The 13,069-nt window shown below is 34.8% G+C and overlaps 1 protein-coding gene across 1 annotated transcript in view; it reads right to left on the bottom strand.

The window, feature by feature from the left end:
* The window catches only part of BBS9 (Bardet-Biedl syndrome 9), a 204,769-nt gene that overhangs the window by 123,340 nt on the left and 68,360 nt on the right, over window positions 1-13,069 (bottom strand). Inside the window, exons 12-17 of the mRNA XM_009332416.1 lie at window positions 12,673-12,726; window positions 9,540-9,642; window positions 8,479-8,583; window positions 6,356-6,370; window positions 2,485-2,625; window positions 146-241 (exon numbers count right to left, since the gene is read on the bottom strand). Coding sequence (XP_009330691.1) covers window positions 146-241; window positions 2,485-2,625; window positions 6,356-6,370; window positions 8,479-8,583; window positions 9,540-9,642; window positions 12,673-12,726 — 514 coding nt within the window. The remainder of the gene's footprint in view (window positions 1-145; window positions 242-2,484; window positions 2,626-6,355; window positions 6,371-8,478; window positions 8,584-9,539; window positions 9,643-12,672; window positions 12,727-13,069) is intronic.

Below are 13,069 nucleotides of genomic sequence, written 5' to 3'. Positions count from 1 at the left end.
CCTAGTAACATAATTAGATACTTGAGAGGGGATAAGAAACAGTTGGTTAACACTTTGAAACTCCTGTGTATGACCCACATTCTAATTTTGTACATATATTAACTGATGATCAGGCCTCTTTTACATTAATACTAATAGCACTTACGTGATGTTTTTGAAGCAAGAAGAGTGGTTTTTGAACCAGTTAAAAACTGAAATCCCAGAACATTTGCCTGGTCATCCTCAGACGGATCAACAAAGTCTGAAAGAGAAGGTTAAATACAGTTTTCTGTAATTCCACACTGGTATTCAACAAACCCCAAGCCATAGCCAGGACCATATCAACCTTTGCACAAGTAATTTAGGAAAGGCAATCTCAATAAGATTGCTCCCCTTCTTGGGGCTCAGAAGTAAAGAATATCAGCAGTAGTTTGGTATACCCTCCCTTCATTCACAGGTGGAAGCTGAGCCACACACTGTTGTTCTTCCCCAGCCTGGAAACAAAAGGTAGATTTCTCAGAGGTTCAGTCTGTACCATCTAAAAAGAATAGTCATTAGTGTACAGCCCAAATACCATCACCTTTTACTGGATGCAAGGTCACCTTTAATTCAGATATTTATGCAAAAATTACGTGGAAATTATCATGAAAATGTTTAAGCGCGCTTTCTTTTCAGCTTTCAGCACAGAGCACAACAAACACCTAGCTTGCTAAAACTAGATAGTCTGCAAAGTCCATGCACGCCCACTTTTCTTTTCATTCCATGTAGTGGATCATACCAGGTTAAAAGGCTCAATTTTAGAGTAACATATTTTCAAAACTACTCCATGTCACCTCTCCTCCCAATCTTCCCCTAAAAATAAGGCAAAACAGGGAATAGAAGAGATACGATTTTTGAGTACACGAAGAATCCAAAGTTTCTTCATAGATCCCATCATAAACAGCATGCTTTTCCCCCCCCGGCCCATCACTGAAAATGGGATGAACAGAAATCAGAAGATTTTAATACCACCTTCTGGGACACATTAGGCCTATGCTTTGTGTTATATTTTCAACAATGCATCCTTAGGTTAAAAAAAATATAATGCTCTATTTTGAAAGCATTATTGCTTAGCCATAATGGAAGCCTACGATTAAAACCTCAAAATGTAGACCTTTGAAAAAAAGTTTCTCTGTTTCAAGTAAGTATTACACAGCACACCCATTTGAGAGAAAAGGTGTATTTACTCTCAAAGTGAAGAAAATCATGCTACCAAAAAACCCAACCATACCTACTCCACTGCTCTCAGACAAATGTACTTTATAAGGTTTTCAAAAAGAGATGCAGCTCCACCTTAAAAATATCGTATTAAAGTTGTTGGCCCATACAGCTCTCAGAAAACCGTTCCAGAACCTTGATTCCTCTGAAGCTCAGAAACTTAATCACTGCCAGACTGAACTTACTCACAATCACTTTATAAGCCCTGTTTATTCATTTCTTCTTGTGCTAATATGATCATCTAGATCCATGATAGAGCCACAAAATATTTACTGAAGGCAACTGTATTCCCTTTTTTTGCCTGTGTTTTAACCTAAATGAGTCACTTTCTTTTAATTCTCTTCTTCAAATCCCTAGATAATGTTCATAGCCTTTTTCTACACTTTTGAGTTTAAGTTAATTTTTATTTAATATCAGCAACCAGCACTCAGTGTGCCAGTGCATAGTAACGTGATATTAGTTTCCTGCATGGAAACATTTTGCCTAATGCATCCTCAGTTCTTATTTGTTTGCTTATGATTGTACCATATTGTACCATAGAGTAATCCTGTGGTTAACTTCCACCTCCTCTGTCTCTTCCAAATTGTAAGCACATAATTACAGCAGAAATTATTTTCATAACATTACACTTTATAGTACTCGATTTCATTCTTCTTTTTCCAGTCCTAAATGGCACCTAATTCCTCCTTCATACTATTTTAATATTCTCCTGAATATAAAATGTAGCTCAGGTTTGCGCATCAGAAAATATCGCTAAGTACATGTCTTCTTTCTGGTCCAAGAAGGCTAATGAAATTATTAAGTAAGATCAGCTCCAGACCGATATATCAAGAACTCCACAAATCTTCCTCCGAAGCAACTGTACCCCTTACAACACTTACCACTTCTGCTTTGCCCTGCTTATCTATTTTCAAATGAATGCCCTGCTTAACTATTTTTAAACGAAAATGTACTGTTTTCCCCATTACACCACCACTGATGCAATTTTATGTAAAATGATTTTCTGGATACATAAAAACGAGATCTATATCATGCCCACTGTGTAAGGAAATCTGCAGTTTTACCAGAGACAGATATACTAGCCCAGGTGGATTATTATTGAAATATTATGCCATCGTTTCTTTCAAAATACACTTTTTAAATATTGTAACATTAGCTTTGTTAATTACCTCATTACTTCACACAGACAAACAATTCCTGTGGGAGTTCCTAACACATTTCCTATTATAGACCTATTTAAAAACCTACCTGGAAAAATGGTGAGAAAACTGATGGGAGGTTTATTGGTATCAATAGTTAGCTTGTGGTTTGCTGCTTTTGAAGGTTGAGCTGGAAAGCAAATTAACCGCAAAGGCAGCCTGAAATTACACTGTGCAACTTTTGGTATTCCTAAAATGAAAGAACACAGATTCACCTTTCATATCCATATACTGAATACAAGATACTTTATACTGCTGTCCTCAAAGAGGTATAACAAGATATTTTTAATGTGAATAAGGAATACGTTAAAACAAAAACTATGTAAAATTCTTTTGTTAAATTTTCCACCTAAAATACCTTTAAATTTGAATACTTTTAATTACCTTTTCAAGTGAACATTTTCAACTGAATGGGAAAGCAAGAGTTATCAGCCAAATCCACTGCATACCTGATTTATACCAATTAACATGCAATGAAGATTAACATTTTATTTAATGCTCTAGACAAACAATTCTACTTTAACATAGAAGACAGCTGTGTGATTACTCCTGATGCTTTGAACACAAAATTGAAGGATGTACGTTTTCATCAGGAATATCACAAACTATGTGTTCCTTTTCAAGAACACATTTACTCTTTTTTTTATACTCTTAAATAACATCTATGCAACCTTCATATCATCTGTCAGAGGTTTTTGGCTTAGAAAAAAGATGTATCTAATAGAGATTATTACCCAAAGGTATATTAAATTCTATCTTTCAACTCACTGCATTATAATAAAACAGAACTGTAGAACAAACTGGCTACTGCCTTTGGTATTGGGATCTAATACCATATGCAAATTTATCAGAATGGTGCAAAAGAAAAGAGAAAGTTTTAACACTAACATTTAGAAAACACGTTCATTAGAATGTGTCAAAAATCTGCTCAAATATAAACATTGTTTAAAATTGTTGGCATGTCAGAAATTGCCCGGTATGTTCTATGTGAAAGGTAACAGTGCTAGTTGCTACAAAATACGGAGTTCTTGCTCTTTTGGGCAGCCAGATTATGGGTTTTTTGAGGAGGATTTTTTGACGAAGCAGCTAATAGGGAAACCTTGTTTTGTTCAGGTATGGACATCACTATAGGCACCAATTATCATCTTATTGATAATAGTATTAATGTCAAAGCAACAATCACTCATTCTCTCCCAAATAACCCACGAAACTCAAACATCAACCCCAACACTCACCTCAGCAGAGTTTAACAAAGTACATTTTCAGAGACAATAAAGTTACCGTCATGGTTTATATGAAGACAGAAAAATCATGAAACTGATAGCTACACAGACGTTATCAGTCATGTAAGCTTAGTAGATTAGTATAAAAATAGAGCTCAACCATTTAATAGTCATCCAAGCAACCCTTTTTGCTAACAATTTTGTTTGTTTGCTGCTTCACAGATCTCTTGCAATGAAAAATTATTTTTAAGACTCATCTCCGGGCAAAAATGTTACTAGAAGGCTCAGATTCATCCCTCTGGTTGTCAACTCACTAGCTCTTTTGGCTGGCTGATAATGCCTCCCAGTAACTACTCTGCAGCAGCTGGTAAAAAACAAAATTGGTGTAAAACAAGCAGAAAGCTTAGGACAGCTTCTCAAAACTAGGATATCCCTGGGTTCCAAGGAAAATTCCTGAAAACTCTGACAATAAACCCATGACCTTTCAGAATGATTCACTCAACTGTATCTTCTTCATCTGATGGGAAAATTAAAATCTTTTCTTGATGACAACATTACACAAACATCTTACTATTGAACTTAGATATGGAGCCTTATCAACAGGAAAAAATTAGCGACAAAACTAGCCAAAAAGATTTTGAAATATTTTTGTATTTAAAACAAGATGTTTTTCTTCTTGTTTCAAACCAGTTTTTCCTACATAGTCTGCTCTCAGTCTGCCTCATCATAAACGTAATTTTTCAATATTTCAGACAAAGGTCAAATCAAAACTAAATCAAATAGTATCTGGCTTTGGGAGGGGACTGGGGAGATTTCTAGTTGATGAGTCCAAAACAACTATACATAAGAAAACCAAACCAAAAAGCTCCAACAAAATTTATCACTACAATGAAAAACTCTTTCTGGGAAATGCTTTCAGAATATTTCAGAATTTTAAATGGTAGTAAAGAAACACAAAGCAGTAGCAAAGTGTGGGAGCCAGAACTTCCTCAATCTTTTGGTGTTATGTCTAGTAATACATCTCACTTATCTAGAGTTGTGATACATTGCACGATATACAATTTTAGAACTGTAATAAAGAAAAAATGTGGAAAAAAAACAGATTCTCTTCTAATCTGAAACACAACAGAAATTTTGTAACATTACCTCATAAGTTACTACTATTTAAAGGCATACCATGCACTTACCTGATAAAAGTAATAAAACAGTTACATGCACTGTAGTTACGATTTCATTTCCAAATTACTCATGCATTCATCTTAATTATATTTGAAACATAACATTGATGTACATGATAAAAAACATTAAAGCTCAGATCTCTAATTTAGGATGTTAAATATTCAGAGAATTTATGCTGCTTCTGGTATTGACGACCTTGAATTTAATTAGTCCAGTGCAACTCACAGTAACGCAAATAAATTTCGTCCCAGATAATTCTACAAAGTTTACTGTGCTCCGCAATATTCTCTTCAGCATCAGGTTTTCATCTTGAGTAGAAACTTCTTAAAACAAAATCCAAACCTTCATTTTTAGAATGCTACCCTTTCAAATTATATACATTTATTTTTACATAGTTTATTTATGTATTTACTCTATTTTTTAGTAATTTTTAAAATTACTTTGTATAGCAGAAATCTGCCACATGGTGATAGCTATTCTTGCTAAGAGTAGCATTTTACTGAGATGATTCAAACATCTATTTCCTGTACGACACCTCAAGGTCCCCTGAAATATCCAGAAACCAGAAAAGGAAGGGAACCATTAACACAGTTACCTACTTTTTTACTTCACTTAGTATGCTCGTAAGAGCATAAGTATTGAAAAACAAGACTCAAATATACATACATCTATATGTATAACACCCTTTCAGTTGATCTCTAAATCTATGACAAGCAATTTTCTTCCCTCCCCAAAACGTGAGGGAATTTGTACTTAATATATATTTTTAAAGTTTGTAAAGTATCTCCTACAAGGACTGTATCTTTTCAACACATGTACACAACTACATTGCAAAATTACCCTTCTCTCTTTTTAGTCTACCTATATATAAGCTAACTTTCCAGTCCTGTTTTGTCTTTTAATTGTACCTTTTGCAATTACATCTACCACAATCACAGCTAAGTTTTGTATTGCTGGTATTCTCAGTTAGAAAGCAGCCTTTTAGCCTTGAATAAAATGTTTCCAATAGGAACTGAAATGAAGAGATGTTAAGTGACATCATTCTCAGAGAGACTCAGTCCAAACAGCATAGCATTAGCTACAAATCCTTAATAGCTGTTTCAGTTGCACCAAAAAAGCTATATTTGGCTGCCTAAGTTCTTGCTGAAACTTGAAAAAAAAACCTAAAAATATGGTAAAGAACGAACATAGAATTGTGTTTTCCATTTCCAATCTCAATGCACAAGGCACTTAATACCTTGCAAAATTCCCATTTACATATGAGAAAATGCAATATACTTCACCAAGAAATGTCTTTACTACTTTCTATTTTCCCCATGGGTAATTGTTGTCTTATGTCTAAGCCTCATTTACTTTCAATTTTCTCAAATATTCGCACCTTCATAGCATCAAACCAAGGATAATAAGAACTTATAGAAATAATAGGTGAAATAACAGCTCCCTTCCAAATCTGCTTTATTCAGCGTATGCTGTCACTCATGAAACCATTCAAACTTTGCATTTTTTCCATTCACTCACCTTCAGGATTGAGCTCTACCATATAACCAGCAATGGGACAAAAGAAAAAAAAAAGAATACGTAAGATGCTACTCAAATAAGAAAAAAAGGAAATTTAGTAACAGGTTTTAAAGAACTTAAGCCACATTTGTTAAGTAGACAATACATAAAGACATAATACTAGCCAAAAACCAGACATGAGACCACATTCATCAATAGTGTAATTCCATCCAACTGAGTGACTCATTAACCTTCAGCTGTATGAACCCCACAGAGATACACTGAAGACTGATTTGGCCACAAATATGGATATCTTAAAAAACAAAAGAGGAAAAAGTCTCTATTCAGATAAAATGAGGTCACAAAACCACTTAATTTTTGTTTACTAGTATATTACACTTAAGGATTTGATTGCCTTATACAAGTAACACTAGTATTTGTATGTAATTGAATAGAATTATCCCAGCTTAATAATTTAAATGAATATCCAAAAATTTAGCAAGATCTTAATTATGATCCTTTATTTAGAAGTCTTCAAATTCTACTATTAAAGGTAAGTTTTTAAAACTACTTCTACAGTTCCCTAATTCTGTTAGATGTCATGTCTTCTGGGATTTTTTTTTATTGCATATAAACAATCAAACACACTTAAGATACAAGATTTCTTTACTTCCCTAACCAAAAGGCTTGCAAAATCCAACCTAATATCTAAAATATAAGTGTACGTTTAAGTAGTATCACCTGAAAGAAATAATACATTCATTTGCCGGTGAGAAATACCCTTTAAGTTTGATACTCTGGTCTTGCAAAGCAAAATCACAGAAGCAAGACCAGCAAAACAAAAAGCAAGCTTTCAAAATCAGAGGATCCAAGATACTCAAAAGTGTACTACCTATACAGTTGTACCACAAAACCTGTCTAAAACCACATGACTAAGTTGGACACTTATGAAGGTACAGCATCTCATTCACAAGAAATAAGCAGTCAGAGTCACAATACAGAGGGACTGAAGTTGTACAAGCTGTTGTGCAGGCTCTCAAGAAAAAGGGAGGAGCATCCTTTTCTCTCCCACCCTGTCTGCACATATCTGCAAGCCTTGTCTAAACAGGGTAAGACCAAGTTCTTCAAAAACGTTTCAGCTTTGTCCAGAAATAAACATTTCAATCATCACACAGCCCAGACTATCATCATAAACCCAATGTTTCAAGTGAGAAGTGATGTGAAGTAAATGCTTAAATAAGTGTCTACATAGGATAAGGTACTCAAGACCACCACCCTTCACAGAAGCCCTAACTCCACATGCATTTCTTTGATGCCAGTCTACTCCATGTCACCTTCCCCTTTGTGCTGGCACAGCTCTATGTTTGCACAGTGAACCAAATCAGCAAATCTGGCTGAGAAATAACTGTTGATTGTGTGAGCCCAACAGGGGAGGAGGTGCAGGAGCAAAGCCAAGCAGTGAGAAGTGAAGAACAGACAGCTTAAACTGATTTATGCTACATTTAACTTAACGTGAAAGCTCTGCCTAAATACAGTTTCTCAGTAGCCTGACACATTCACAAGGCTGTGTGTAGAAAACTAAGCTAATCAGTCTTCAGTTATGGATAGCAAGGTAAATTTACATATTCTATCACTAGGGTCATTAGGGCATTATAAAACAGAACGACTTAGTTTCTATTCCTTTGGGTTAGTTTATTTGTTTAGAATGAATATGTTCAACTGTTAAAAGGGAAGTGAGGAATAATCACTCCCAATGCTTATTCAAATCTCCTCTGCTGTGGGGAGGCAGTTATTGTCATATTTGTTGGCAGCCCAGAAGGCTGAATAGTCATAAAGATGTAATTAACTTCTCACTCCAAGAGGTGGTCCCTTAAAGAGCAGAACAGAAGCAAATTGATAGGACAGGGTGGGAAAGCTTGTACAGCTGCTTCCCAAGCCATAAGCATATGATTTTACCACTGTAAGACCAACTACATAATGATACTACATAAAATATTAACTAAAACTGAAGACTAGGACTCTGATACACATTATTTCTTTAATTACTACTGCCTTCAATATATTTCAAAAGAACATTTATAAGAAATATGTAAAGAAGACGACCTCAAAAAAGGCCAATCAATTTGAAATCTCCAGTGGCTTACCTGTTGGCGTATTATATGAAACCATACAACTTCCTTCTAGTTCTGATGGAGAACAGTTCCCTTTCAAAAAGACAGACAGCACCACGGTTTCAGATGAATCTGGTTCTAAAAACAATACAAAATTAAATCAAGTAATAGGAGCATCCAAATGAAAGCAACATATTTTCTAGCACTTTGGAAAATATTCTACTAAATTATGATAACTGTTTCCATCAGTTCACCTTTATCGAATCGCTGGACATGTTTTTTTTTAAATCCGTAATTGTAAAAGGCAAACTAGTCTCTCCAACTTATAACTATCTTGAAGCATAACCAATAAAACAATTCAGCACACTGAACACAGAGAATATCAAAACAAATGCAGTTTTATACTGTGATTTTAATATTTTACGAAGCTATCAGCCCTTTGCTCCCATCACATGTTGAGAAAACATAAGAACTATCCTTTCAGATGAGAGCAGCAGTCAGTAAAGCCCTGTTTCAATAGGGACCATTCCTGCACATTTCAGAGCAGAAATGGTCTGCAGTCCTAACTGAAGCGGCAGGACACATTTCTTAGATCTTCAGCTGCACTCAGTCTTCAAGGCAATCCTACCTGCAGCCTTATCAACAGAGTTGGAAAAAGGGTAGAATCACCAAACAGTTGATGCTATGTTGGGAACATATGCTAGACTGCCCACAGGTAAACAAGCTTTCTGTCCCTGCTTTTAGCTCAGCAGCGCAATTTCTACATAGACAGAATTGCCAGCAGAACAAAATGCCCCAGAAAAAGTACCACAGACTGATTTTTTTTTTCCTCCATCAAAACAGTGCCACCCTGCCTCTCCTCACCTGCCATGCATCATACCATAATCAAGGAAGCAACTCCATTCCTTTCTACTTTGTCGTCCTCCACCAAGCAGTATCTAGAAGCTGCAGAGTGCAGGCAAGGCAAATTTGTAGTTGCTTTAACTGCAGTATATCTGCAACAATGGACTCGATGGAGGCTGGACTACACCTTTCAAACATCCTCAGAAAAAGTAATATGATACAATAGCTGTAATGGTACTGTAATAATTTACCTAAATAATCAAAGACGAACTGGTCACAGGTCACTGCTAATGGAGCTTGTACACATACCGCCAGGTTTGGTTTCTGCGCAGTCACTCTGCTCTGTATTGTTATCTAAATGAAGTGACATACAGAAGTATTTGAAGAAAGCAACAAGTTAATCTCTGTATAGCAGAAAACAAACATAACCAGCAAAAAGATATGAAAAACCTGCAAAGAGCAATTCAGCAACAATGTTTAAGAACTTCAAAACCAGTATTTTCCTTTTACAATTGTTATTTACTTACAGCCAATAATGGAACACAATAACTTGAAAGGCTACAAAAAACTGAGGGGATTTCTCATGTTCTTTGTAATTTTAGCCCAAGACAAACTAATGCTACAGTGTTAATTAAAATGTTAATATTTTGCAAGTGTCATGTGCATTTGTTCTAATGTAAATAAAAATAAAATGTTGCCTCTTCTAGGTGACTAAAGTAAAAAAAACAAAAAGAATAAAAATAAAGCTAACCAAAAAAATTATTTCCTTTAACTGCAAAGAGCAATGCATAGTCTTCTGAATAACTTCAGAGTTAAGTTCTATTTGATTTTTTACTCCAAACAAATTCTAAAATTCAGTATACAGGATACCCAGCACAACTACAACTCTAGATTATGAGAGCTGACCTAACCATAAACCTGGAGGGGCCCTGGTTGCTTCTGTTGTAGGCAGTTATTTCTTTGCAAAAGCAATGGATACCAAAAGAATGTCCTTAACTCAGTGTTGTGAAAGTATAGTGGTGACTGAGATCTGAATGTGGTCTGCATATACACAGACCATATCTGCTACTTATTATCATCCATTTTGTATTGCTGGTCTACCAAGGAGCTCACTACTGCCAGGTTAAACCAGTTTAGGAAAATACTATTAGTTATAAAATGACTCAAGTGTTAGGAAGTTTGACTACTTTAATTAGTATCAACGTTTATTTTGGTTTAACAATACATTTGGGCTGCAAACAGGCCCTCAGATCATCCATCTCTATTAATGCTAGCAAGGAAGGATCACATCTACCTCTGTACATATATCAGGTAAACTTTGCCCCATTTTGTGAAGCCAGAATCTCAATAAGATGAACAATGAAGATGGAATCAATAGTCTTACAGATGTTATGCCAATAAAATGAGCTAAAAACATGCAGACATGAGACTGCACACTTCAGAATCTGTAATCAAGACAGCGACATTTAAAGTTACTGGCAAACGTTACTTCAGTGCATTTCTCAATTATGTTTGGCTTTCTGCTGCATATAGGAGCCTGAAGTGAAGAACCCTCTTATCCAGAAATTTTTGTCAAAAGTTTAATTTTATTAAAACTTTTCTGACAGGCCTGTCATTGGTGCAAAATTAAATTTAAAAATTAAATTTTTAATATAAAAATAAGTGTCACAAATTCTGGGAGTTTTTTTAGAGCACGATGCATTGCCTACAGATTTTTTGGGTACAACAACCACCATTACAATGGCCAAATAATATTCATTAGTAACTTTACCTACTTTGCAGAAAACATGCAAGGTATACACATACATTGGCTGCAGTTGTGCAGTTCAAGAAAATATTTAATTTTAAAATTTATCAAAATTGTTCTCAACTTGTCCAAATGCAGAGCTAAGTTAAAATTAGTCTGACAGGAGTCATAACATGCAACTATAATGTACAATTATTTCTTACTTTCATAAGAACCAATGCTTATAACTTTGTAAATATTAAAGAGTTGAATCCATTAATTAAAAGGACTTTTCCTCAAATTCTAATTAATTAGAAAGGAGACAGATGAAGATCAGTTAAATTAACTTATCACAGGAAAAATATTCTGGAAAAAACTGAATGCATGATAACTCCTACATTTACTATTTTTGTTTCATTAAAAGGTATAAGATGCATAAACATGAAAACAGAATGGGGAATTATAAAATCTTCCCATTAAAAAGCTGATCAAATATATAAACACATCCACGCTCACTTTAAACAGTGCTTGCCATTGACCTTACAATAGCAATAATGAGCAGATGAGGGAGAACAATGGGGGTTACCTGTGTTCCCAATACTGAAATCGTAATTGCTCTGCAAAAATTGAATTTGGCAATTATAAACACAATAATTTCCTCTGTAATAACTCACTAATGCAATATATTGGCTCCAAGGTAAACTAAAAGCTGATAAATTCATACTTTTCTGGAGGCAATTTAAATTTACATTGAATATTTTAAGATACCCTTATATTCACAAACAGCCTGACTCAAAGTCCAATGCTGTTCATCTAAACTTCTTTGAGCAAAACTGTCACAGACTTTATCAGGATTAGGATTTTATCCTGTTTCATTTTAGCATTTAAAAATGCAGAGAAAGACGTTGGACGAAGTACAACTAAACCACACTAGTGTAAGGGAATCTGGTTCAATAAATAGTCCAGTTACCCTCTGAACTTTTCACTCAAGACAGAGAGAGGACTTGCAAGTTCCTCAAAAATCAGGCTCCACTGCTATTCCTAGAAGATCCTCTCAAACTCAGAAATAAAAATCATGATTCTTTTTAGGCAATACTGAGGAGAAACTACACTTGCACACACATGCATGCGTGCACACACATACACTCTCACACTTTCTTTAGAATCAGTTACAGGCAGCAACTCTTATGGAGGCCTGCAATGATGTCAATTTCAAATTAGATTTTCCTAGCATTTTCTTTCACTAGCAAAAGCTATGAAAGTCTTTTTACAAAAGAAAGTCTATTTTTGCTTATTGACAACTAAAAAGGCAGCTGAAGATAAACTTCACATTTCGAGTAACCAAACATTTATTCCCTTTGAAAAGCGTTGGAAAAATTATTCTGATAGCTTCAAAAACAACTTCATTCCATCCTAATAATTTTTTGTGTCTGCTTCTTGATAAGCCTATCAAAAATAAATCTCCAATCGCTTTCTGACTTCAGCAGAAGGCTTGCTAGAATGACACCTCATCATACTAAGGAGAAAAAGAATTAAGTATATATTGCATTTCAAATTTTACTCATTTTCATGATCTAAGTGAAATATACAGAAAGTGACAGGTTTGTCAAAATTTGCCACCACTATTTGAATGCTTCTGTTTGAGTTAGACACAGTACCTTTACTGTGACTGATGGTATTGCCTCTGCTTTTACCTCACTGTCAATGGCTTGCTGTGAGGAAAAAGATGAAAACAGAGTAAATTCAGTATTACACATGAATGAGTGAACACAGTGAATGTAATATTACTTTCCTACCATCAACTCAGTAAACAGGGAATTAACAGTAAAGGACTTATCATTCCTATGACAGATTAAAATACACAAAATACATTTCTGAGTTCCTTCTGAAAACGTAAAGCCTCTGTTTGAAATTGCCTGCAAAAAGGATAGCAAAAGGTCATGAATGTTGTGTACATAAGAAACTAACACACTCTGATGTATATATGAATATTTGAAACTGTTTTGTTTGGCACACTACTTTCCACTGTATATTTATTTAAATTCTGGAAATACC

The sequence above is a fragment of the Pygoscelis adeliae genome, unplaced genomic scaffold (assembly GCF_000699105.1).
Source record: "Pygoscelis adeliae isolate BGI_AS28 unplaced genomic scaffold, ASM69910v1 Scaffold58, whole genome shotgun sequence".
NCBI classification, from domain to species: domain Eukaryota; kingdom Metazoa; phylum Chordata; class Aves; order Sphenisciformes; family Spheniscidae; genus Pygoscelis; species Pygoscelis adeliae.
Note: the sequence above shows the minus strand (reverse complement) of the source record. Positions and strands in the feature narration are given on the sequence as shown.